Raw genomic sequence first — 23,841 nt, forward strand, 5'->3', positions numbered from 1 at the left:
GTTATCATATTTAAAGCTTTGTGGCTATACTAAAATATAGTGATTTTTAATGTTTATCCTGGTGCATTGCCCCATAGACGTCCATTTTAAATGCATTATTATAAACGTGTTTTTATGTGAGTTGAAATTACTTTCTGTGTGAATCAATCAACAGCATCCTTCAGACGCTCTCAATAGAGTGTAGAGGTGCACACAGTTTGTTTATGTGGTCTTGGACTTACTTTGACACCTAGGGGCATGGATGTAGCATAATTTAAATGCTATAGTTTTCAGTTTCCGACACCAGTGTAGAAATTCACTATTCATAATCATCCATGATTAGTGAAAGTGTCCAAAAACAGAGCGGTTACTGAGATTAAGTGAGTAGCATTTTACTGGTCATGTGATCATAATATGGCAGCCCCCATGAGGGGACCCTCTCCATGTAGAATAAAAGTTTTTATAGAGTTACTGTTATGACTGGAGTCTTCATCTCATGTGAGTGCTCATGATTATATACAAACTGCATGTTTCAAACTTTTTAGTCATTGACTTATAAGTAAAACTTTTTGATGATGAAAAAAAAAAAAAAAAAAAATTCTGACTGCACCTTTATAGGGACAGTTCACCCAAAAATGAAATGTCTCTCATCATTTGCTCATCCTCATGCCATCCCAGATGTGTATGACTTTCTTTCTTCTGAAAAACACAAAACGGAGATTTTTAGAAGAATATCTCAGCTCTGAAGGTCCATACAATACAAGTGAATGGTGATCAGACTTTTGTAGCTCCAAAACATCACATAGAGAAAAATAAAAGTAATCCATAAGACTCCAGTGGTTAAATCCATATCTTCAGAAGTGATATAATAGATGTGGGTGAGAAACAGATTAAAATTCAAGTCCTTTTACTCTAAATCTCCACTTTCACTTTTACATCTGAAAGTCACATGTGGTGCCTGTTTAGATTCACTTTCACATCTGAAGTGATAGTTAAAGTGGAGATTTAGAGTAAATAAGGACATAAATATTGATCTGTTTCTCCTCCACACCTATTATAGCACTTCTGAAGATATGGATTACTTTTATGTTTCCTTTATGTGATTTTTGGGGCTATAAAGGTCTGGTTCACCATTCACTTGCATTGTGAGGACCTACTGTACAGAGCTAAAATATTCTTCTAAAAATCTTCATTTGTGTTCAGCAGAAGAAAGAAAGTCATACACATCTAGGATGGCATGAGAGTGAGAGAATTTTCATTTTGGGGTGAACTACTGGGGGCGGGTGTTTCTGTTTGCCCACCCAATGGAAACAGTCTTAATTTTTGCAGTTCCGTTTGGAGCCATCAAGGGTGCAATAATGGCACACTTAACATGATGGGCTCTCTTTTCATACCTGCATTAGGCGCAGCACTGTGCTCATCTTATCAAATTTTCGTGAGAGCGCTAAATTCAAGTGCAGTTTTCATGCCAGGTCAACTCTCATTTGGCCGTGGGTGGGACTATATGCTCAAACTGTGGGTGTGTATATGGGAGGTCTATGTAAATGAAGCGGCGCAAAATCTAATTTGCTATTCTTATGAGAAATATGTCATTGTGCTTTAGATGTACGAGAACCACCTCTATTCTCTGCGCAAAACTATGTCAATGCATTTGCAGTTTGGGGATTCCACCAGCACATGCTATCAAAGTGCTATCAGTGTCACTGACAATCACTGTTAATACCAGCTATGATTTGTGTGTCAGTAGATATTATTAATTATATTTACATTCTTAATAATAATTTAACAGAGACTACATCAAATTAGTCCTGTCAAACACCATATATACTGTAGCATGATATATAATAGAATGCAGACGACACAATAACCAGAGAGGAGTTTACTACACACCTCAGGATTAAATTGCTCTTGATCAAAACCATTCATGCTTTGCAAGCACTGTTTTGCAACTTACTAATGCCTATGACTTAGTGCATACTTGCACGAAAATACCAAAACTTCATGGCCAAGCCCACTGACTTTGTGTGCATGATGTTTTGAATAGCACTGTGCTGAATAGAGCCTGATGTCAGTGATTACTGAATGCATTGTGAATATCTGTATCTATTATAGTCTGTCTGATAAAAAAAATTTCAGTGCAGATTATGGAAAAAGACATGATTAAAGGAAAAAGGCAGATGCTATTTACACCACAGTGCAAATAGTGGCAGATATTATTTGCACCCCAACCCTGGTGCAAATAATGGTAGATGCTAATTGTACCCTGCTGCAAATAGTGCCAGATGCTATTTGCACCCATATTTAAATACTGCCATACAGTATGGGCATCACTGCAGTGTGTTTATTGTGTTTATTAAGAGTCCCACAGACACACTACATTAACCCCTACCCCTAACCCTAACCTTACCTTAGAAAAAAAATAACCTTTCTTTTACTACAGTAACCATGGTTTCACGCAGGAACGGGTGCGATCATCAGACCCCTCCTCCGAAACAAACCTTCTCTGCACTACCCGACATTCACCGTGATGAAATCAACATTTCAGTTAATTTCAGTGAAGCTCCAATAAGGACAAAAATAACATAAAAGACCCATATTAGTAGTATGTATGGCTCATGCATTCTATTTTGTGTGTGGAACAAATTGAAATTAAAGTTGTCATTCTATGAAAATCTTTCCACTTTGCTGTAGCTCTCAAATCTTATTCTCCATTCCACATATTCAAAAGGATGTGTTGTTTTTAGTTACAAAATATTCAAGAACCAGTGACGTTTTGGCTCAAATTTCCCTTTTTAAAATACGAAAGTGATCACAAATTAGATTTAGATCTTCAGCTGTGGAGGAGATTATAAGTGAATGATTTACACAGGGTTTGGAAAGATATGAAGGTGAATAAATGATGACAGAATTTCAATTTTTGGGAGAACTATCCCTTGTATATTTTCTAGCACAGAAAAACAATGAACTTCAGCCAGAATGGCAAGCCAGTGGTTATTCACGATATGGTAAGTCCTTGATCTGTACATCACAACACACATGCAACACCAACACCATTAACCTTGATGTGAAATTAGTGATGCTGTGGTCCACTCATTGTACACCATCATTCTAATCATCAGTATGCCACACAAACAGATCCTGTCTTGAAGAGATGGTAGCGTGTCTTGAAGAGGAAGTCTGCAACAGCCAGATGGTGCCATTTGTCCAGGCCTGCAGCCCTCAATGTGACCCCAGTTATTGCAGGCAGGCAATGAGTCAGTTCTACTCGGCTCTTCCTCACGATGTGGCTGAATCACTGGTGTTCTGCGAGTGTGAAAGAGAAGACCCAGAATGCCAGCAGATGAAGACCTCTCTACACTCCGGATCCTGCATGAGTGATGAGTCGCAGATGCCATTGACCTGCCTAGATATGCTGGACAGCTGTGCTGGAGATGCACTGTGCAGGTTAGATGTGAACATTGATGGCAAACCATAAACAATGTGATTTATACGAGTAGGATGTTATTGGAACAACATTCTTATCGATTATCATATGGTTTTCTAGGAATAGTTAACTATACCACCTTGCTGAAGACCAGCTTAGACCAACATCAATTTCCATGTTGGTCTACACTGGATAATGCTGGTTAGTGCTGATCTTGGTGGACCAAGTATAGTCTTGCAAAGTTGGTTTGACTGAGGAATACTTGTCAGTTTAGGTAGATAAAAAGCATAATGGACACCAACATCCCATGCTGGAAACCAGCGACCGAATCACAAAATGCTTTGGTTTTTCATAAAGATAGTTCTGATATAGTCAACTGCTAATTAAACCAACACTTTACCGTTCACAGGCAGACATTCGCCAGGTACCTGTTCGAATGTTTTGGCGCAGTGGAAGCTCCATTCAGTGAGCATTCGACCAATGACTGGTTGCAGCGTTTGTGGCCACAATGGGTTCAGTGCTTCACAATCCATGTACTTGTGATGGATTGCGTTATCATCACCAGCATAAGTGCAATGAGCTCCAACATATGTTCCAAAACAAGTCCCTTTTTAGTAAGTACTTAAAGAAGCCTTTGGTTAGTTTTCAGTCATTGTAAAGTAGTGTGCTTTTGTGTTATACTTAAAGGTGAAGTGTGTCATTTATGCACTTTTTGTAACGTGTTTTGTAAATTATACAAACAATAAGGCATTGAAATAAGCTTGAAATGCCACTGCCATGTTTTTGTGAATCTTGTCAGCAGGGGGCAGTAAGCACAGCCCCAGGTGTACAGGCAAAATGCAGCTGTAAAGAGCAGTGGCATAGCCAGAAGCGAGGCTACGTGTGTACCAAGGGAAAAAAGGGTGTGCAAGAACTGAAGCACAATAAACGTACTGTTAACAATCACTGCATTAATTTCTTTAAGCTCCTCCTTTTTGCACTTTTTTTTTAATTATAATGACTTCACTAAACAAATGAATGGCACTTTTATCAAGGAGTTGGTAAGCCTGTTAATATATCCAAATACTAGGCTTTGTATTTTGTCATAAAATTCACTTAAAATATTTTTGGAATGATTCATAACTATTTTCCAAAACTTACTGAAGACAGAAATGTAAATGGAGGGACAAAAGCTGAATTGCCCAAAAACGCAATTTTGGATGAGAAATAATTGCTTAGTGCATTGTGTTGAACAGGAAAATGCACACATTCTTCGCATTTAGGGGGAACAGGAAGGTTTGGTTCACATATGTGTGACAGCAGATGCATACAGTAAAATAATACTAAGGTTACATTAATTATTGAGCCAATATGAATAAGAACTGCTTACTAATTACTGCTAATTATTTTGGAAACACTTTGCTTATACTGTATGTACAGTATAATACATTATAAACATATGTTTAATTAATGCATTATATAAAACATAAAGCTTTCATAATTATTAATAACACATTGTATAATGCATAATATTTTTGCATAAATATTGGTTAATTTATAACTATAAAATTGTTTATTGTTAGTTCATTTTAGTTATGATGCATTAAAATGTATTAATTAATTTTAACGTATACTTTTAATGTAAAAATGTATTAATATAAGATGAAATTAACATTACTCAGGATTAGTAAGTGCTGTTAACGTATTGTTCATTGTTAGTACATGTTAATTAATACAGTTAACTAATGTTAATGAATACAACCTTATTTAAAAAGTGAAAAGTGTTACCAATATTCTTTGGTAATATATTTATAATTAATAAGTAATTAAATCCACAGTTATAATACATTGTAATCTTACATATTTATAATTACTGTACACATTTGAAGAGTAAAATAATACAACACATCATGTACACAAGAAATTGGGTGTTGGTTTTGTTTTAATGTATTAAACTCATAAAGATATACCACGAAAAGGTAAGTTTAGAATATACTGTATTATAACTGTGGTTACAATTATTCACAAGCTAAAACAATTATTCTGTGATGTTTAGTATTACATAACCCCAATTCCCAAAAAGTTGGGACAGTATGAAAAATGCTAATAAAAACAAAAAGAAGTTATTTGTAAATTATATTCTCCCTTTGCTACATTGAAAGCACCAAAACTAAATATAATATAACGTTATACCTTGTGAATTTTATTGTTTTTCTGATAATGTATAGTAATTTCAAATCAGATGATTGCAACACACTCCAAAAAAGTTGAGACGGGCAATTTAAGACTAATAACATTTTTAAATAAAAGCTGAAATAACGTGTGATGTAAATCAGGAGATGTTAAACAGGTGAGGCAATCGTGTATATAAGGAGCTTCCAAAAACAGCCTAGTCCTTCAAGAGCAAGGATCATTCGAGACTTGTCAATTTGCCAACAGATGCTTCAGCAAATAATCCAGCACTTTGAGAACAATGTTCCCAAAGACAAATTGGAAGGATTTTGGGCATTTCACCCTCGACAGTGCACAATATATTTAAAAGATTCAAGGAATCTGGTCAAATCTCGGTGTGTAAAGGGCAAGACGAAAACCATTTCTGAATGCGCGTGATCTCTGATCCCTCAGACGTCACTGTCTTAAAAAACATCATTCATCTGTAATGGAGATCATGAACATGGGCTTGGGATTACGCTAGTAAACCTTTGTTAGTCAACACCACTCGCTGCTACATCCACAGATGCAAGTTACTATGCAAAGCAGAAGCCCTACATCAACACTGTCCAGAAGCGCTGCTGAATTCTCTGGGCTCAGTCTCATCTAAGATGGAAAGTAGAACAGTGGAACTGTGTCAAAAAGTTTTTGAAAAACACAGCTGTCATGTTACCAGGCCAAAGAGGAAAAGGACCATCCAAGCTGTTATTAGCATCAGGTCCAAAAGCCAGTGTCTGTATGGGCCAGGGGTGTGTCAGTGCCCATGGCATGGGTAAAACGCACATCTGTGTGGGCACCATTAATACAGACAGACATGTACAAATTTTGGAGCAACATATACTGCCATCCAGCACCGTCTTTTCCAGGGACGTCCCGGCATTTTCAGCAGGACAACTTCAAACCACATACTGCCTGGATTTCAAGTGCATGGCTGTGTAAGCAGAGAGTGTGGGTGCTAGATTGGCCTGCCTGCAGTCCTGACCTGTCTCTAATTGAAAATGTGTGGTGCATTATGAAGGGCATTAGATGGCAACAAAGACCCCGTACAACTGTGCAGCTAAAGACCTACATAATGGATGAATGGGGGAAAATTCCACTTTCTAAACTTAACAAACTTGTGTCTTCAGTGCCCAAATGCTTAATAAGTGTTATTAGAACTAATGGTGATGTTTCACAGTGGTAAACACTCGACTGTCCCAACTTTTTTGAAGTGTGTTGCAATCATCTAATTTGAAATTACTGTACATTAAAAAAAAAAAAAAAATAATAATAATGAAATTCACAAGGTAAAACATCATATAATGTTTAGTTGTAGTGCTTTCAATATAGCAAAGGGTGAATATAATTTACAAATCAATCTTTTTTGTTTTTAATAGCATTTTTCATACTGTCCCAACTTTTTCGGAATTGGGGTTATACTTACTGATGCATTTAAGGGATAGTTCACCCAAAATTTGAAATTCTCTTATCATTTACTCACCCTCATGCCATCCCAGATGTGTGACTTTCTTTCTTCAGCAGAACACAAATGAAGAATTTTAGAAGAATATCTCAGCTTTGTATGTTCATACAATGCAAGTGAATGGTGATCAGACATTTGTAGCTCCAAAAATCACATAAAGGAAACTTAAAAGTAATCTATAAGACTCCAGTGTTTAAATCCATATCTTCAGAAGCTATATTATAGGTGTGGGTGTTAAATGCCTCTTACACCACTGTCTGCCCCGGCTTCCAAAGTTACCATCTCCAATTTGCCTCTGTTTATTGGCAATGAAGCATTTGTTAAATAATTAACAAGATTTGGCAAAATTGCAGGTGCGGTGAAAATGATTCTTCTTGGTTGCAAGAACACAACACTTAAACGTGCTATCTTTCAGGAGACAAGTTTACATGTTTTTGAACTCTCCCACTAAAACACTTATGTGTGCCTTCGGGTTATTAGTGAGGAGAGTTCTTATATGGTGTATGCAAGCACAGAGAGTTCGCGCTGTTTTGAATGCGGGGATATCGGACACAAGCGATATACTTGCCCACATAAGGAATGCACTGTTGATGATGAAGGTCCATCTGTAGTCAGAAAAAAAAGTTCAGAGGGTACAGTAAAGGATATTGATCCAGCAAAGGCACAGAAAGATGCCAATATTTCTGAGAATACTGTGAATATTGTTGAAAATGTGATGCCTGGTTGCAGTAATGTTGGTGAATGTGTGAATCAGAACAATGGTGACTGTTTGTAGTAACGCTGAAGTGGAAAATAAGACTTTTGAAGGGCAAAGTGATGAAATGGATACATTTTCAACTTAAGAAAGTTTACTAGATGACGACTCTGTTACTGATGTAACTAAAAGTTGTGACGGTGAATTATACCCAGTTGACCAGATTAATGCTTTCTTAGATGAAACTAAGTGGAAATTTTTTTTTTCCAGACTTGGAAAATGTTATTGTGTCGGTTATGAAAGCGCGTCAAGAATGCAGCCTTGATGTGTTATCACAACAGAAAAGGTTCAGGCTGAAAAAAATATATTACAGCGATTAGGCAATGGCTAAACGCGGAGTTGTTAGAGGTAAATCAAAATAAGTGCACATGGGTTTTTCTTTCTTTCTTAGCTTTTTTCTAACACAACTGTTTCTTGCCATTACCCTACTCTATTTTACTATGGATATCCTAAGGTTGGGGTCCTTAAATATAAATGGGGCTGGAGAAATTGCCATTATTAAAAGAATGCATACATTTAAAGGAGATTAATGTTATGTTTTTACAGGAAACTCATACTGATGTGAATAATGAGGTAGATTGGGGTTTGTGGTGGGAGGGAGAGTATTTTCTCAACCATGGGACCAATCTAAGTGCAGGAGTGGCTATACTTTTTCCCCCTAGATTGAGTGTAAATGTCCTATCTATTAATGAGGTAGAGAGGGGGCGTTTGCTTGTGATCAGTGCAATAAAAAAGATATGGAGTTTGCATTTGTTAATATCTATGCTCCAAACATTGGCAAATTAAGAATTATACTTTTTAAATTTCTTAAAGATGTACTTGATTCCTTTTCACAGGATGTTTTTTTTTTTTTTTTTGATCATGGGAGGAGATTTTAATTGTACATTGATTTCACTGTAGATAGAAATGGCGAAGAACCTAATTTTCTGTCTGCTAAATTTTAGGAGAAGTGATTACACATCTTGGGCTGGTAGATGTTTGGAGAGAAAAAATAAAGATGTTAGGCAATATAGTTTGATTAAAGTGGCAGCAGGGAGAGTTAGTGCTGCACATTTAGATAGATTTGATATGAATAGTACACAAAGTCATAGAGTGATAGGTGCATATGTTACTCCTTGTAGTTTATCTGATCACCATCTCATCACGGCACATGTATTTTTGTCACAAACAAAACCACATTTTTAAAAAAAAAATTTTTTTAATTATTTATTTTATTTTATTTTATTTTATTTTATTTATTTGCCATTTTAATACAAAATTAATGCAAGACTTGAACTTTTATGATAATTTTTTTGGGGGTGTTGCTGAATAAACATCACACACCTCAATTAAAATTAAATAAACTATGTTTAATCTAGAATCCGATATCTCAGGAATCCAAAATATTTTAATTGACCAAAATAATATAAATTTGCTTATTCAGATATGAAGGGATGAGGACATAAAAGTATATGATGAAGATAATGGTCTATCTGTACCTACTGCTTTACACCTGCTGTGAGTGACCTCTGTAATCGCACTGAGCAGGACATGAGTCAGTGAGAAATGAAAATTAATTTCTCTCTCTCTCTCTCTCTCTCTCTCTCTCTCTCACACACACACACACACACACACACACACACACACACACACAGGGGGTTTATCAGACAAATGTTCTGTACAAATGGAGAACATATTCTTGGCTAGTTAAGTATTTTTCTGTTTGATAAAAGCTACAAGAGGAATGAACTTGTGTCACTGGTGTGAAATGCTCTTTCATGTTTCCTGTTATAGGCACAATAATGTTTAGAATAATAATTATTAATTTAAATACTGCTTCAAAAATGGAAATGTTTCTATTTTGCTAAAATTTTCATTACAAATTATATTATTACCAAATAAAATCTTTGGAGGGTGGAGTTTTGGAATGAGTAGGCAGTGGAAAAACATCTAACATCTGGTCATGCTGCTCTGTTTACTGATGTTCTGAGCACTTTTCAGCTGGTCAGGCAAGAAGATCAGCTGACCCACCAACTAAACCAGCTGGAACCACCTTTGCCAGGCTGGGAGATGAGCTTAGGCCAACTAAGACCAGCAAGCCAGTTTAGGCTGGTTTGTTTTTTCAGCAGGGTTGTTTTAAAATTTTCTAAAATAAATAAATTAATAATTAAAATAAAATAAAAACTATAAACTTTTCCAGGTTCAGATAAAAAAAAAAAAGTACTTAAAGGGTTTATAAAAAATATTAATAACTAATATGTAATTACAAATGTATTATGGATTGTTGATATGTGGTAACAATAATGTTAACAATAATACAATAAAATGAGTGAATTTCATGCAGTAGCACACGCCAAACAGTGAACATTTTAACTTACACTACATGTCAAAAGTTTTGAAACACTCATTCTTGATTTTATATATATATATATAATTTTATTTTCTTTTTTTTTTTCACATTTAGAATAATAGTAAAGTCATCAAAACTATGGAATAACATAAATGGAACTATGGGAATTATGTTGTGACTAAACAAAATCCAAAATAAATCAAAACTGTGTTATATTTTAGCATCTTCAAAGTAGTCACCCTTTGCCTAGAATTTGCAGACATGTACTCTTGACATTTTCTCAACCAACTTCTTGAGGTATCACCCTGGGATGCTTTTTAAACAGTATTGAAGGAGTTCCCATCTATGTTGTGCAGTTATTGGCTGCTTTTCTTTATTATATGGTCCAAGTCATCAATTTCAAAAACTTTTTTTTTTTTTTTTATTATAATTACATTTTAGTTTTGTAATTAAATAAATTAATATGGTGGCACAAATATATTCTTTGTCTACAAAACTAATTTCAAACATTTAAGAATATGCCTTCAGATCAAAAGAATTTTAAGATCATGAGAAACATTTCAGTCAAGTGTTTCAAAACTTTTGACCAGTAGTGTACATGTTATAAATGGTTAATTAATACACTTATTCATACTAATATTAATCAAAAACATAATATGCCCTAATTCATAATTTATGTCACAATGCAGCCAAAATTGACTATTATAGTGAGAATAAAAGAAGGGATTATGTCATTTTGCAGCAGTCCACTTTGTGTTTATATTCATCACTGTAATGTCTTGATTCACTTGTGTTGTCACTTTCCTGGTCACGTTGATGTCAAAAGAATGGTCCTACTCCAAGTGCTGTCCCAATTTAGCTAGTCCTAGTTACCTAAAGTCCTCTGCAGCAACACTTTTCAGCTCTTCATGCTCATTCACAACATATATCATATAATAAAGCCTGATGACTATTACACAATACTGCACTTTATGTACAAACGTGACTAATGTCTCTTCAGATACACAACCATGTAAATGTTCTGTATACAGTGGTCCTTAAAAGTGTTGCAACACTTATGCCACACACTTTAAAATACATGATTGTCTCTGTGTTATATAAAGTTTTAAAACACGACTGAAATGTTTCTCATGATCTTAAAAATCTTTTGATCTGAAGGTGTATGCTTAAATGTTTGAAATTAGTTTTGTAGACAAAAATATAATTAATTATTAATATAAATGATTTCTATGTTTTCAGTTTCTGAGTTCAAAGTAATTTAGATTTCTTTTTCTGAGGCTTAAGGTGAATAATAATAATAATAATAATAATAATAATAATAATAATAATAATAATAATAATAATAATGTGTAACCATCCAGAGACAGTAAATAATATTAGTCACACTACATTTATTATATAAAATTAAAAGCAGAAATTCTTGGTGAAAATGTTTTGGCATGAGTAGTGCTGAATGATCTTTTATTAATATTTCCAGTAAATAAATAATAAAATAAGCAGTGAAACAATTTTGATTTAAAATATTATTAATATTTTATCAACTTTAATAAACTTGTGTCCACCAAATCAAAGTCAGGTGGTGTAACCAACATGGAAAAGAGCCCCTTAGAGGACAGGGTGGGATTTTGTTTTTCTGAAACAGTTTTGCATTCCCTCACAATATATTTTCCTAATTTTAACTATGATATTCATAGTAAAACCATAGCAATAATACAGGAAAATGAAAACTATGGTAATAAAAATTATAATGTTGTGGTTATTATGGTTGTACTACAAATACCATGGTTAGCCTACAACAGTCATGGTTACTAAAGTATTACTATAGAAAAATTATTTCCGCCAAAACTATGGTTACTACAGTCTACAATATTACTATAGTAAAACCATAGTTAAACAATGGTATTTGCATAGTACAACAATAATAACCATGATTTTTATTACCATAGTTTTCATTTATATATAAACTCAGCAAAAAAAAAAAAAAAAAAAAATGTCCTCTCACTTTCAACTGCTTTTATTTTCAGCAAACTTAACATTTGTAAATATTTGTATGAACATAAAAAGATTCAACAACTAAGACATAAACTGAACAAGTTTCACAGACATGTGAATAACAGAAATGGAATAATGTGTCCCTGAACAACGGGGGGGGGGGGGCAAAATCAAAAGTAACAGTCAGTATCTGGCCACCAGCTGCATTAAGTACTGCAGTGCATCTCCTCCTCATGGACTGCACCAGATTTGCCAGTTCTTGCTGTGAGATGTTACCCCACACTTCCACCAAGCCACTTGCAAGTTCCTGGACATTTCTGGGGGGAATGGCCCTAGCCCTCACCCTCCGATCCAACAGGTCCCAGACGTGCTCAATGGGATTGAGATCCGTGCTCTTCACTGGCCATAGCAGAACACTGACATTCCTGTCTTGCAGGAAATCATGCACAGAACGAGCAGTATGGCTGGTGACATTGTCATGCTGTAGGGTCATATCAGGATGAGCCTGCACGAAGGGTACCACATGAGGGAGGAGGATGTCTTCCCTGTAACGCACAATGCCGGTGGTGTCTGGAAAGGACCTGCCTTACAACAGGCCTACAAGTCCTCAGTCCAGCCTCTCTCAGCCTATTGCGGACAGTCTGAGCACTGATGGAGGGATTGTGTGTTCCTGGTGTAACTCGGGCAGTTGTTGTTGCCATCCTCTACCTGTCCCACAGGTGTGATATTCGGATGTACCGATCCTGTGCAGGTGTTGTTACACGTGGTCTGCCACTGCAAGGATGATCAGCTGTCCTTCCTGTCTCCCTGTAGCACTGTCTTAGGTGTCTCACAGTATGGACATTGCAATTTATTGCCCTGACCACATCCGCAGTCCTCATGCCTCCATGCATCATGTCTAAGTCACGTTCACGCAGATGAGCAGGGACCCTGGGCATCTTTCTTTTGGTATTTTTCAGAGTCAGTTGAAAGGTCTCTTTATTGTCCTAAGTTTTTATAACTGTGACCTTAATTGCCTACCGTCTGTAAGCTATTAGTGTCTTAACAACTGTTCCACAGGTGCATGGTCATTAATTGTTTATGGTTCATTGAACAAGCATGGAAAACATTGTTTAAACCTTTTACAATAAAGATCTGTAAAGTTATTTGGATTTTTACAAAATTATCTTTAAAATACAGTGTCCTGAAAAAGGGACGTTTCTTTTTTTTTTGCTGAGTTTATATAACTCTAGAAGAAACTTCGCCATCTTTTTGTCCTTCAGGTCACTGAAAACTATTCAAATTAAATAAATTGTTGATTACTGTACAAGGCCACTAAAGACCCATTTTGCAAGTCCATTACAACAAATCCATTCCTTTCTACTAAATGTCAAACAATTTTGCAGTGTTGCAGGGGTTTAGAAAGTTGCCATCTAATATTTTAGGAGAAAAAACATCTAATAGGTCTTTTGCCATTGGGGGCCTTTACCCCATTGTACCTATCATATAGAATCATGTTATTATACTTTTTTTACTAACATATTACCTGTTCAAAACTATAAAATAAATAAAATAAATACTGTGTGTGGGTGGGTGGGTGGGTGGGTGTGTTTGGGTGGTTTACGAGTAAAAAATTTTAGGTTACAAACTGGTAATTACAATGTTAATATACTATAAATGTGGTTTATGAGGACATTTCTAATGTCCTCATAATTCAAATCGCTTAAAAATCATACTAAACTATGTTTTTTTGAAAATGTAAAAAGGCAGAAAGCATTTTGTGAGGGTTTGGTTTACGGGTAGGGTTTGTGTGCACAAGTACGTAAGGAAAGTACGTAATTTGTTGGAAAGATGCAGTACCCGGTGAAGCAAGTGGGGAAGCTAGAAAACAGTATGGGCTAAATTTGATGGATAGTTTTACGCCAATTTTGATTGAATAGATTTACAAAAAACTATTAAAGCTGCATAACATCTAGAAAATCCTAAGGTGAAAGGTCACAACTGTTTTTTCCAATGCGGGTCAAAATTGACACATTAAGGCAACGGAAGGGACAATTAGTTTTAAATTGTTATTTCTTTTTAACAATTATATACAGAAATTAATTTTATTTTTATTAGACCCAAGCACTGAAAGTAGAGAGGCCCTGTTGTTCTTCTAAGGATTATATGAATAATGCATGCTCTGGAATTTTAAATACTCCTTCTAGGGTATTCATGTTACAGGTACCAAATGTGGGCGATATCATGCCAAGATATTTACAATGCTAAATTGCGAACAGATTTTTTATATATCAAACGGTGTTACCATGACGACAATTGGCACTTTTAACAGACTTTGAAATATCCCTCTTATTTTTACCCGAATTGCTTAATTTTTTTTTTTTAGAATAATGTCAAGACAGTGCAGATTTAAAATTCTGAAGGGATTCTTTATATCTTAAATAGTGTTGCCATGGCAATGTATTAAATGTCATTATTCCTTTTATATGTATATTCACGTTTTTGAGGTACTTGGCATGTTTGAATTTTCATGATATTTTGCACACACATCAGAGTTCTCAGCCATTAGGCCTGGGAACAATTTAACACATGGGAGTGGCTGGGGAGCTCTGTAGCTCCACCTTTAGACAAAGGTCTATTCTTCAACAGTCACCAAACTTGCTACATATATTGATCTCATCATGCTGGACAACTTTCAGAATTACAGTCATTAGCTTCGCCCAACAGGAAGTCAGCCATTTTGAATTGAAAGTGCATTTTTTGAAAATTGCAGGCCCTGAACTTTTGAATACTCCTCCTAGGATTCATGTGACTGTCACCAAATTTAGGCAAACTTATGCCAAGACACTGAAGATGCTAAATTGTGAACTGATTTTTTAGACTTTGAATGGTATTGCTATGGTGAAGCAATACATTTATGGCGAAAAATTTGAAACAGGAAGTGCCTTATATCTTCTGTGTGCATTGTGTGATTTATTTGAAAATTCAGCTATATGTTTTGTAATGAGGGCTGATCACGTTGAAGCAGCTATTATGGGTCACGGTCATAGCACCAGCAACTGGCAGCAGGAAGTATGGCACTTTGATATAGCCCTCTTATGTTTATATGAATTGCTTCAAAATTCTTTAGAAAAATGTCCAGACACTGCTGATGTAAAATTGTAAAGGAATATTTGATATCTTAAATACTGTTGCCATGGCAACTCATTAATTGTTATAATTCCTTTCTTCATATATTTGGGTGTTTTTGAGGCACTTTGCATGCTTAAAATTTCATGAAATTTTGCAAACACATCAGAGTTGTTGGCCATTAGGTCTGAGCAAAAGTTCACGCATGGGCGAAAATTGGTACATATATCATTCTCATCAAGCTGGACAACTTTCATAATTATAGTCATTAGGTCCACCCAACAGGAAGTCGTCCAATTTGGATTTTTTTAATATTGCAGTCTCTGAACTTTTAAATACTCCTCCATGGTGATTTATGAGACTGTCACCATATTTAGACAACATTATGCCAAGACACTGAAGATGCTAAATTGCTAACATATTTTGATATATTGTACGTGTTGCCATGGTGAGGCATTAAATTAATGGTGAAAAATTGGAAACAGGAAGTTTCATATCTTCTGTGTGCAATGTGTGATTTAGATCAAAATTGAGATGTATGTTTAGTCTTGGGGGCTAATCACATGGATTTGTCTATTTTGGGTCACGGTCATAGCGCCACCACCTGGCAGCAGGAAGTGTGGCTCTTACAACAGACTTTAAAATAGTCCTCTTATATTTACTCAAATTGTTTCAAAATTGTTTTGAATAATGTAAAATGCCAAATGCATGTGTCCACCTTGCATTGTTTTCTGAAAGACACAGGGTGGAAATAAACCCATGGTGCTTGGGCCTGTCATCAGTGCTTGCAGCTAGATTATTGTTTGTTTTTATAGTTTTGTTTTGAAAGTCGCAACGTTTGGTTACCAAAAACTGTGTGGTATTTATAACCAGTTCTTTACTTGTCCGAGACGAGGGTCTAAAAATCTACACAATTTTTTGTAGAAAATATTTTAAATGGTATTCACATTTTTTTTTAACCCAACATGAACAAAAAGATTACACTTAAACATACTTGACACATTTTGAACTAGATTTTTAAAAGATTTATCATTTTTATCACCTCGGAAAACCTTTGTCTATGACCCTTTTCCTAAAATGTGTATCCATAAAAAATATTGTTAACGTCCAACAGTATATTACTGAAACATTCTTTGTGGATAATACGGACAATGTAGACTTACAGTTTCAATTCCAAGGCCATGTAGCATATATAGAACATCTTCTGTAGAAACATTGCCAGATGCTCCCTTGGCATACAGGCAGCCTCTCAGGCCTGCAACTGAGGAGTTGACCACAGAAACCCCCATCTGCCAAAATACAAGTGTAAAAGGCCCATTAATATCAACCTAAGAGACTAGGGGGTATAAAACCCGAGAACAATGGCATCATTATTTGAAGGCATTCTGTGCCATTTTTGTGTTACTCTGTTTCCCGGATATTGGCATATACAGAACATCTGGTACATTACAGAGCACCTGTACCTTCTGTTCGACTGCATTTTTCTTGGAAGTCCCATCTAACCAGAGATTATTTGAACCAGGATATGATGATAATGTAATTCTACCCAGAGTATTATTGGCATATAAAAGAAAACATGAGGGTAAATGAGCAGATTCATTTTAATGTAAGAAATGTGTTTGTTCAAGGTTGAATGTGATCCCTCATTGCATGGGATAACACAAAACATCAAGAACAGTTGTACATGACCTTTGGTGGGACTGCACTACATTTACTAAAACCAGATTTACTAATGTGAAAGATAATCGGTTTTGGCAAATGGGAGATTTGAACTTGAGGCGACATAATAATTCAGTGGTAATCACACAAAGGCACTCTGGTTTAACCTTGAATACAATGCCCCAGTCTTCTTGTGGTCCTGAAAAAATAAGGCTCACACATATGAAAAAATAATCACCTGTAAATGCTCCTCTTGTCTCTGAACTTTCTCAGAGTCAGTTTGGATTGTACAATGTCCATAATCAGAAAAATTGTAGAAATTCAACAGGATGTGGGAATAAAGGCATTTTTACAGCAGACCACAAGTGTCTGGCCTCCATATGAGAATTAATGATGAGTTTTGGGCCAGTCTTGCACATCTGCACTTTTGTTAGAGCTCTAAACCAAACAGAAAATGTTGCTCAGCAAAGGATTAGATATAGGCTCTTCTTGAATTAACTCTGCCAAACTGCTGATATGAGTCCCTGAGTTTATAAAACATCAGTTAGATGTAGGCTGTCTCCAGAACTGAAGGCAGCTGACTTGCTGCCCAGGCAGTCAAATACTTAAAAGGCAGCATTTTAGTATGGGCTCCACTTAACACCTTAAACTCTGTGGTGCCTTGGACACACAAAAAGTCATATGTGAAACCATTTGAAAGTTTGAATCTGAACTTTTCACAGATTTCCGTCACTTCTGTTACATAAAATAACAATATTGCAAATTAGCGACACCTTGTGGTAATGATATAGAAGTATGGATATAACTATAAAAGTTCAAATAGCAATAAAATAGACATTTCATTTATCAAATGAAAGCTCTCGTTCTCAGGAATGTGAAAATGCAGTTTTGTTGCCATAAAACACAGTTAAGAATGATCATCAAAAGAATCATGAATGTGAAATGCTATTTCTGTAAGACAACAAAGACTTCTCATATCTGCTTCAATCACTGCTTCTTTAAGCCCCACATAGCCAGAATGTACTCTGTATCAGCTCTTATCTTAGGCTGTTTTCTTCAAAATGAACCATTTTCTACTCGTCTGTGAGCTTGCTTGTTTAAATAATTCAATGTTGTGTCCCAGATGTCCAGAATGAAAAATGCAGTCGAGCAGAAAATGCAGGATAAACAAATAATTGGCAAAATATGTTCCAGACTACCTATTTCAGCTTTCCAATGACACCTAGATGAAGATTTTAGTCCACTCAGAAGCCGATTTATTTAATGAAACAGTGGGGAAGGTGTGTGACATCACAAAATAGACTGAATGCCTGTGGACGAGCACATGGTGTGTGCTCAGATGTGTTAAAGTACCACCTGCATTTCACATCTGTATATTGTGATGGGAGGTGATAAAGAAAATTTTTGTTTTCCTAGTACTTGCTGCTATATAGTGGAACTAACTAACAAAGAGTAGCAGTTAATGATATCAATGCTACTAACCTTGGGTTATCCCTTCATGTCATCTACCCACTCAGGTGAGGCACTTTTAAAAGACGGTCATTGTGACTTGTGAAAGTATCAGTACTTGAAGTCACATTTAAAAAACAAAACAAAAAAAAAAATTTTTAAACAACACATTATGCCCTAAAACAGCAACATTATTACACAGGGAAAATGTTGTTACCGTGAGTTCCAGCACCCTAGGATCAGACACATTATACCGACAAGCACCATCTCCCTTCAGACATTTTCTTTTTGCATTGGCTCTAGCAGGGTTACCTTCCCTTCTTTTGCGACCGGAAGCACGTTGTGTCAGCAGCATGGGACACCCAGGTTCTGATCCTGCATTGAAATCAGGAAAGTATTGCGTTCGCTTAATCAATGATGGGCGTGATTCAGAGGTTACATTGTTCCTCCTAACATTAGATTTTTACTCCACTGATGGTTAGGTTTAGGTTTGGGGTGTGGGTTGAGGTGTTCAGTTTATAAACTATGCATTAATCTTCACTCTTTTACATCCCATACAGCTGAAAACAGCTCACTTTTGGCTCCCCTTCGTGGACATTACATTAAAATAGAGCTCACACATGCCCATACGGCCAAAAACACTTACTGCTTTGGCCACTAGGGCAGTGTTTCGGCCTAGCTCTCTAATCAAATGTGCCAAATGACTTAACACATCAGGTTGGACGTCAGTGGCATTTGATCACAAGACAAGCAGGAACCAATGATGTTTGATTTAATAGACGTCAGACCTGATGTAATGCATCACACAATGCCATGTGGGATTAGATAGCTTTAGCGGATTGCATGATTATCAGCAAATAAAAACCTACAATTTTGTTTGTTTGTCTTTCACAAAAGTTATCTTATACTTTAGCTTAAGAAAACTCGGAATATGATGGATGTCGTGTTGATTACTTGTATGGTGACTTTTTGTAATTTAGTGCTTGACAACACCCATTTTTGGGTGAACTATTCCTTTAAATCAATAGACAGTCTTTTCCCATCAGAAGTTATGACTTGCTGGTTGTTGGCAGGTGTGGAAAATGAGTGTGTGCGATATGTATTGAAGAGTCTCTAGGCTTGCAGGCAATCTGGGTACTCAGAAGAACTTCTGAAAGTTACAAATGAGAAAGCCAAGCATCTATCTCCCTGCCTCTCTCTCTCTCTCTCTCTCTCACTCTCCTTTTAGAAGCATTGCAGATTAAGGTATTACAATGTTTTCCATATGTCCTCTCGACTGTCATGAGAATTTTAAAGACATTTTCCAGCTTCTCAGGCAAAGCCAGATGTCCGGAGATTGGGAAGGGGGGTGGGGGTGGGGGGGTGGGGCGGCGGAATACAATAGAGGAGTGAAATTAACGCTTGTATCCTGCTTTTGACCTCAGCGTATCATCAGTGAATATCAATAAGAAGCTGAATTCTGGACCCTGCAAATCTTTTGGGCATGGCACGCTGACCAAAAAATAATAATAAAAGCAGTTTTCCTTTGCTGAAAAATGCCTCTCATTTCAAGCATTTCTCAGCGTCCAGGCCCTATTTTCATAGTTGGGCTGTCTGAGTTGCTTGTAATTGTTGTTTTTGTTGGCGAGACGTAAGGGACCCATGTCGCTTTGCACTGAACTTCAGATTTCCAGACCTGGGCTTGAAGTTTTGCGTCAGTGCAGGATATTGTTCAGTGCAGGATATTGTACAGCGCAGACGCTTTGTTGCATAAACATGGAGTGGTAATTTGCTACATCACCAGTCCTTTTCGCATCTATCTGCTGTGAGAAGCCAGAAGGCTTGAGGCTGGACATTACTGAAATCAACGAAAGGCGAGAGCACAAGGGACTCTTCCCTGATTTACTGACTCTTAATATTGAGCAAGGACATGAGGCTTAGCAATCGGTGGTCAAGAACTCTAAATTGCAGCAGTTTAATTAGCTTAACTTGGCTTAAGAACCAGATGTGGTCTTAAAACCACAGATTGTGCAGTTGGTCCAATAGAGCCTTGTGTTAGAGCTTTTGTAGAGCCTTAAGTTGTGCCATTTTTTGCACCCATAAACCTGCATATTATTTACTAACCACCAGTGTTTTCAGAGCTGACACTGAAAGGAATGCCTCCTTTCTAGCTATATATTTATATGTATTCTTACGTAAAGTTTGGTTCTAGCAAACATACATTTGCATAGTTGCCAAACTTAAAATATTGACCTATTGACAGCATCTAATACGTAATAATTGTATGTATTAACACCTTTAGAAACATACAAATGTTTACGTATGCTAATTGAATTGATGAATATTGAATTGATGGAATGAATAAATTTATTTCATTGCATTTATAGTCGATGAGATTAGTTCAGTGGTAAATGCCATCCCATTTATTGAATGCAGATGATGCATTTACCTAATACGGCATTATATTGGTTTATTTCAGTACTGTGTGATTTCTGCTGCCCTATTCAATGTTTTAAAGGATTTTATTACACAGCTCTTTGGAGTACTCGATTCTGATTGGTCAGTGGTGCCATACAGTGGTCTGTTATTTCTTAGTAACAAACGAACCTTCACGTATCAGACCGTACATCCAGGTATTTGCAAGCTATCTTTCCTGCTTCTTGGATCACTGTGCATTCTCTACAAGTAAGCTAATAAAATAATTTTAACTCAATGTTTCATGTCCATTTATTTATTTATTTGGCAAGTACAGTAGTCTTGTAATAAGATGCACAATGAGCAGTAAGACATTCATTAATTGCAAAATAAACACCAACAGTACTCTGACGCAAACCGGAGGTGGATTTCAGCTGTTCAGCAATTTATTTCATCTCACATAATTACATAATTTCAACGCAAATCAATGTTTCATGTCCATTTATTTGTTTATTTGGCAAGTAGTCTTGTAATAGGCTGGATAATGTGGAGTCAGATGGTCATTTCCGCAAAATAAACCCCTTCAGGGTGATACAAGACCTCTCCACTTTGCACCGGGATCCTGATCACCCTGTCAGGGTTTATTTTGCAATAACAACTGATTGTATAGTATCCCTTACATAACATGTTAACCAAGACTAAAATGTAAAATATTAAAAATGAATAACATTCTGTAATCGTTTAATCATTCATAAAGCATTTCATTTTTATTTTATTTGCCATGGGACACAGGTTTTCAGTATATGCTAAAAAAAAAGAAAAAGAAAAAAAAAGCACTATCAAACAATCATAAAAGTAATCCATATTATTTGTTCACTTCAATCCAAATCTTCAGATAATTTTGTGTGAGTAATAGGCCCAAATTCAAGCCTTTTATTTAACAATCTCCGTCTCCATCCACCATAGCGCCCGCCATAACTGTCAACCCATATTGATTCAAATATTGTCACCTCAAGAAGCATTACAGCAGAGATTTTACAGCAGAATGAATGCTCATATAAATATATAATTACATTGTTACTAGTAAAAATAGTACTTGTTTATAACTGTAAATTTATTTTAATATTTTACATTTAGTATTTCAGATATCTGGATTTCAAATTTCATTACATTGAAGAGTAATTGAGGATATCTTAAAAGGCTTTCTTACTAGTTATAATCATTACTGATATCTGAAACTGACATTTTTACTAGTTGTAATTCAGTTGTTGATATCAGGAATGGACTAGTAACAATGTAATTATTGATATATAAATGATTATTTTACTAGTAAGAAGTACATTGCTGATGACTGCATTTTGAGTTTCATCTTTATAAAAAATGAATTATAGGTATCTGTAAATGCGTTTTTAACTGTGTGAATAAAAGATCATTGTGAAATTCTATAAGTGAAATGCAGTTACTAATATCAAACATTATTTACTAAAACTTTTAATTCCAAAAATGTGTATTTCTGTGAGCAATTACATAATTTTTATTTGAATTGTTTTAGCAAGTGCAAATTTGATTACTGATATCAAACATTAGCATTTACACTAATAGTAATTCCATTGATGACAACAAAACATTTAACCAGTGTAACTTTATTATAGATACCTATAAATTATATCCTACACATGATAATATGTCAAAAGGGCTTGCGATAATCCCGCAACATTGGGATGTGCATTGTACAAATTGGGTTCAGCAAAAACTTTTGGGGTGTTTTCCATTACCTGATTTGCTGAATTTATTTAGTGAATTGGGTGCTAAAACAATGCAGACACTGTGCAAGTAAACCACACTAAATAAGATGAATTTGAGGGGGAGATTGAAATTCAGCAGGAACCCTGACCATCTCAGTTGATGGGTTCTTGCAAGTATGAATAGGAAGTTTGACAGGTAGAATGGAGAATGGAATCTGTTTTCTGTGAAACACAGTTAATTTTGACATTTCCACAAGAGATTATGTTTGAGGGAAACACCGCATGCTGACAGCTTTCCGATTTGGGACAGGGCTTCCATGCAATAAATAAATAAAACTGTCTCTAGGAAGCCAAGCCACAGCTTTTGTGATCTGTAGAAAGACAAAATAGAAAATAAATGACTTATTTTAAAGTAAAGATGGAAATTATATTTCATAGGACACGACGGCATGAATGCTCTCTATGGTTTGGAAGCACGCTTTAAATGCCAAGGTAAAGAATTTACCACCTGAATACATGTGACTCATGTAAACACCTCTGTCGTGTGGATGTGTGGTTATGGGTAAGGATGACAATAGTTCCTTTGTATGGTATGCTAGTGCATAACATAGCGAACATACTGTATATATCCATAAAATGCATTTATATTCTGTAGACACATTAATGTCATAAAAATTCAAAAAACGTTGACCACTTTCATATTACAGCTTTTTAGTAATCCCTTTTTGACTAAACCACTACAATGCCTGTAAAGCAAAGCTGTCTGACCCTTTTTTCTAAACAATGTTTTTAATTGTCCATAGCCATGTGGCCCCTAACTGACCAACTCATTATTGGTCTGTGATGACCTTGCTCTAGGGAGCACAGACATGCCCTCAGGTCTGCGGGGGAAGAAGCAACCTTTCACATTCTCGAAAATGACCTCTCAGTTGACCTCTTGCTCTGAACCACAGGTTCTATCAAACACATTTGTGTTCAGAGAGCTGAGTTTGATGACAGTTGGCCTAATTGTCTGAGCCAGAGGAAAAGCACAGCTATATGATGTGATAACTGAATAAAAGCATGGAAACTTCTCTTAAGATCTAACTATGTACAGTTGTACGTTCAGCATATTTAAAGGACTAGTTAACCCAGAAATAAAACAATCTGTCATCATATAGTCACTCCCATGTGGTTCCAAACCCATTTGACTTTCTTTCTTCAACGCAACACTGAAAGTTAATTTTTGAAAAAAAAAAAAAAAAAAAAATCTTGCCTGCTTTTATTTCCCATAAAATACACTGAAAAACGGTGAAGCTCCAAAATTACAAAAAAAGCACTATATTTCAGTCTATTGCTCACACAAAGCTATCATAT

General features: G+C 35.8%; 1 protein-coding gene and 1 pseudogene across 1 annotated transcript; one reads left to right on the forward strand and one right to left on the reverse strand.

Annotated features, from left to right (window-relative positions):
- Positions 1-2,693: 2,693 nt before the first annotated feature.
- On the forward strand, positions 2,694-9,896 carry LOC127414309 (uncharacterized). Its single transcript, XM_051652253.1, has 4 exons — positions 2,694-3,423; positions 3,813-4,017; positions 4,206-4,332; positions 9,790-9,896. Exons 1-4 carry the CDS (start codon positions 3,131-3,133, stop codon positions 9,894-9,896), a joined length of 732 nt encoding a protein of 243 aa, XP_051508213.1. The 5' UTR covers positions 2,694-3,130.
- Positions 9,897-14,691: 4,795 nt separating this feature from the next.
- LOC127414310 (3-hydroxy-3-methylglutaryl-CoA lyase, cytoplasmic-like) overlaps positions 14,692-23,841 on the reverse strand; it is a 74,570-nt pseudogene continuing 65,420 nt past the window's right edge.

This window comes from Myxocyprinus asiaticus, chromosome 23 (genome assembly GCF_019703515.2).
Source record: "Myxocyprinus asiaticus isolate MX2 ecotype Aquarium Trade chromosome 23, UBuf_Myxa_2, whole genome shotgun sequence".
Classification (NCBI taxonomy): domain Eukaryota; kingdom Metazoa; phylum Chordata; class Actinopteri; order Cypriniformes; family Catostomidae; genus Myxocyprinus; species Myxocyprinus asiaticus.

Excerpts from the sequence above, each read along its gene's own strand:
- LOC127414309 (XM_051652253.1), top strand. The coding sequence starts at position 3,131 with ATGGTAGCGTGTCTTGAAGAGGAAGTCTGCAACAGCCAGATGGTGCCA. Across the intron at positions 3,424-3,812 it reads GCTGGAGATGCACTGTGCAG|GCAGACATTCGCCAGGTACC; the intron begins GTTAGATGTGAA and ends TACCGTTCACAG. Across the intron at positions 4,018-4,205 it reads CCAAAACAAGTCCCTTTTTA|GGGGCAGTAAGCACAGCCCC; the intron begins GTAAGTACTTAA and ends TCTTGTCAGCAG.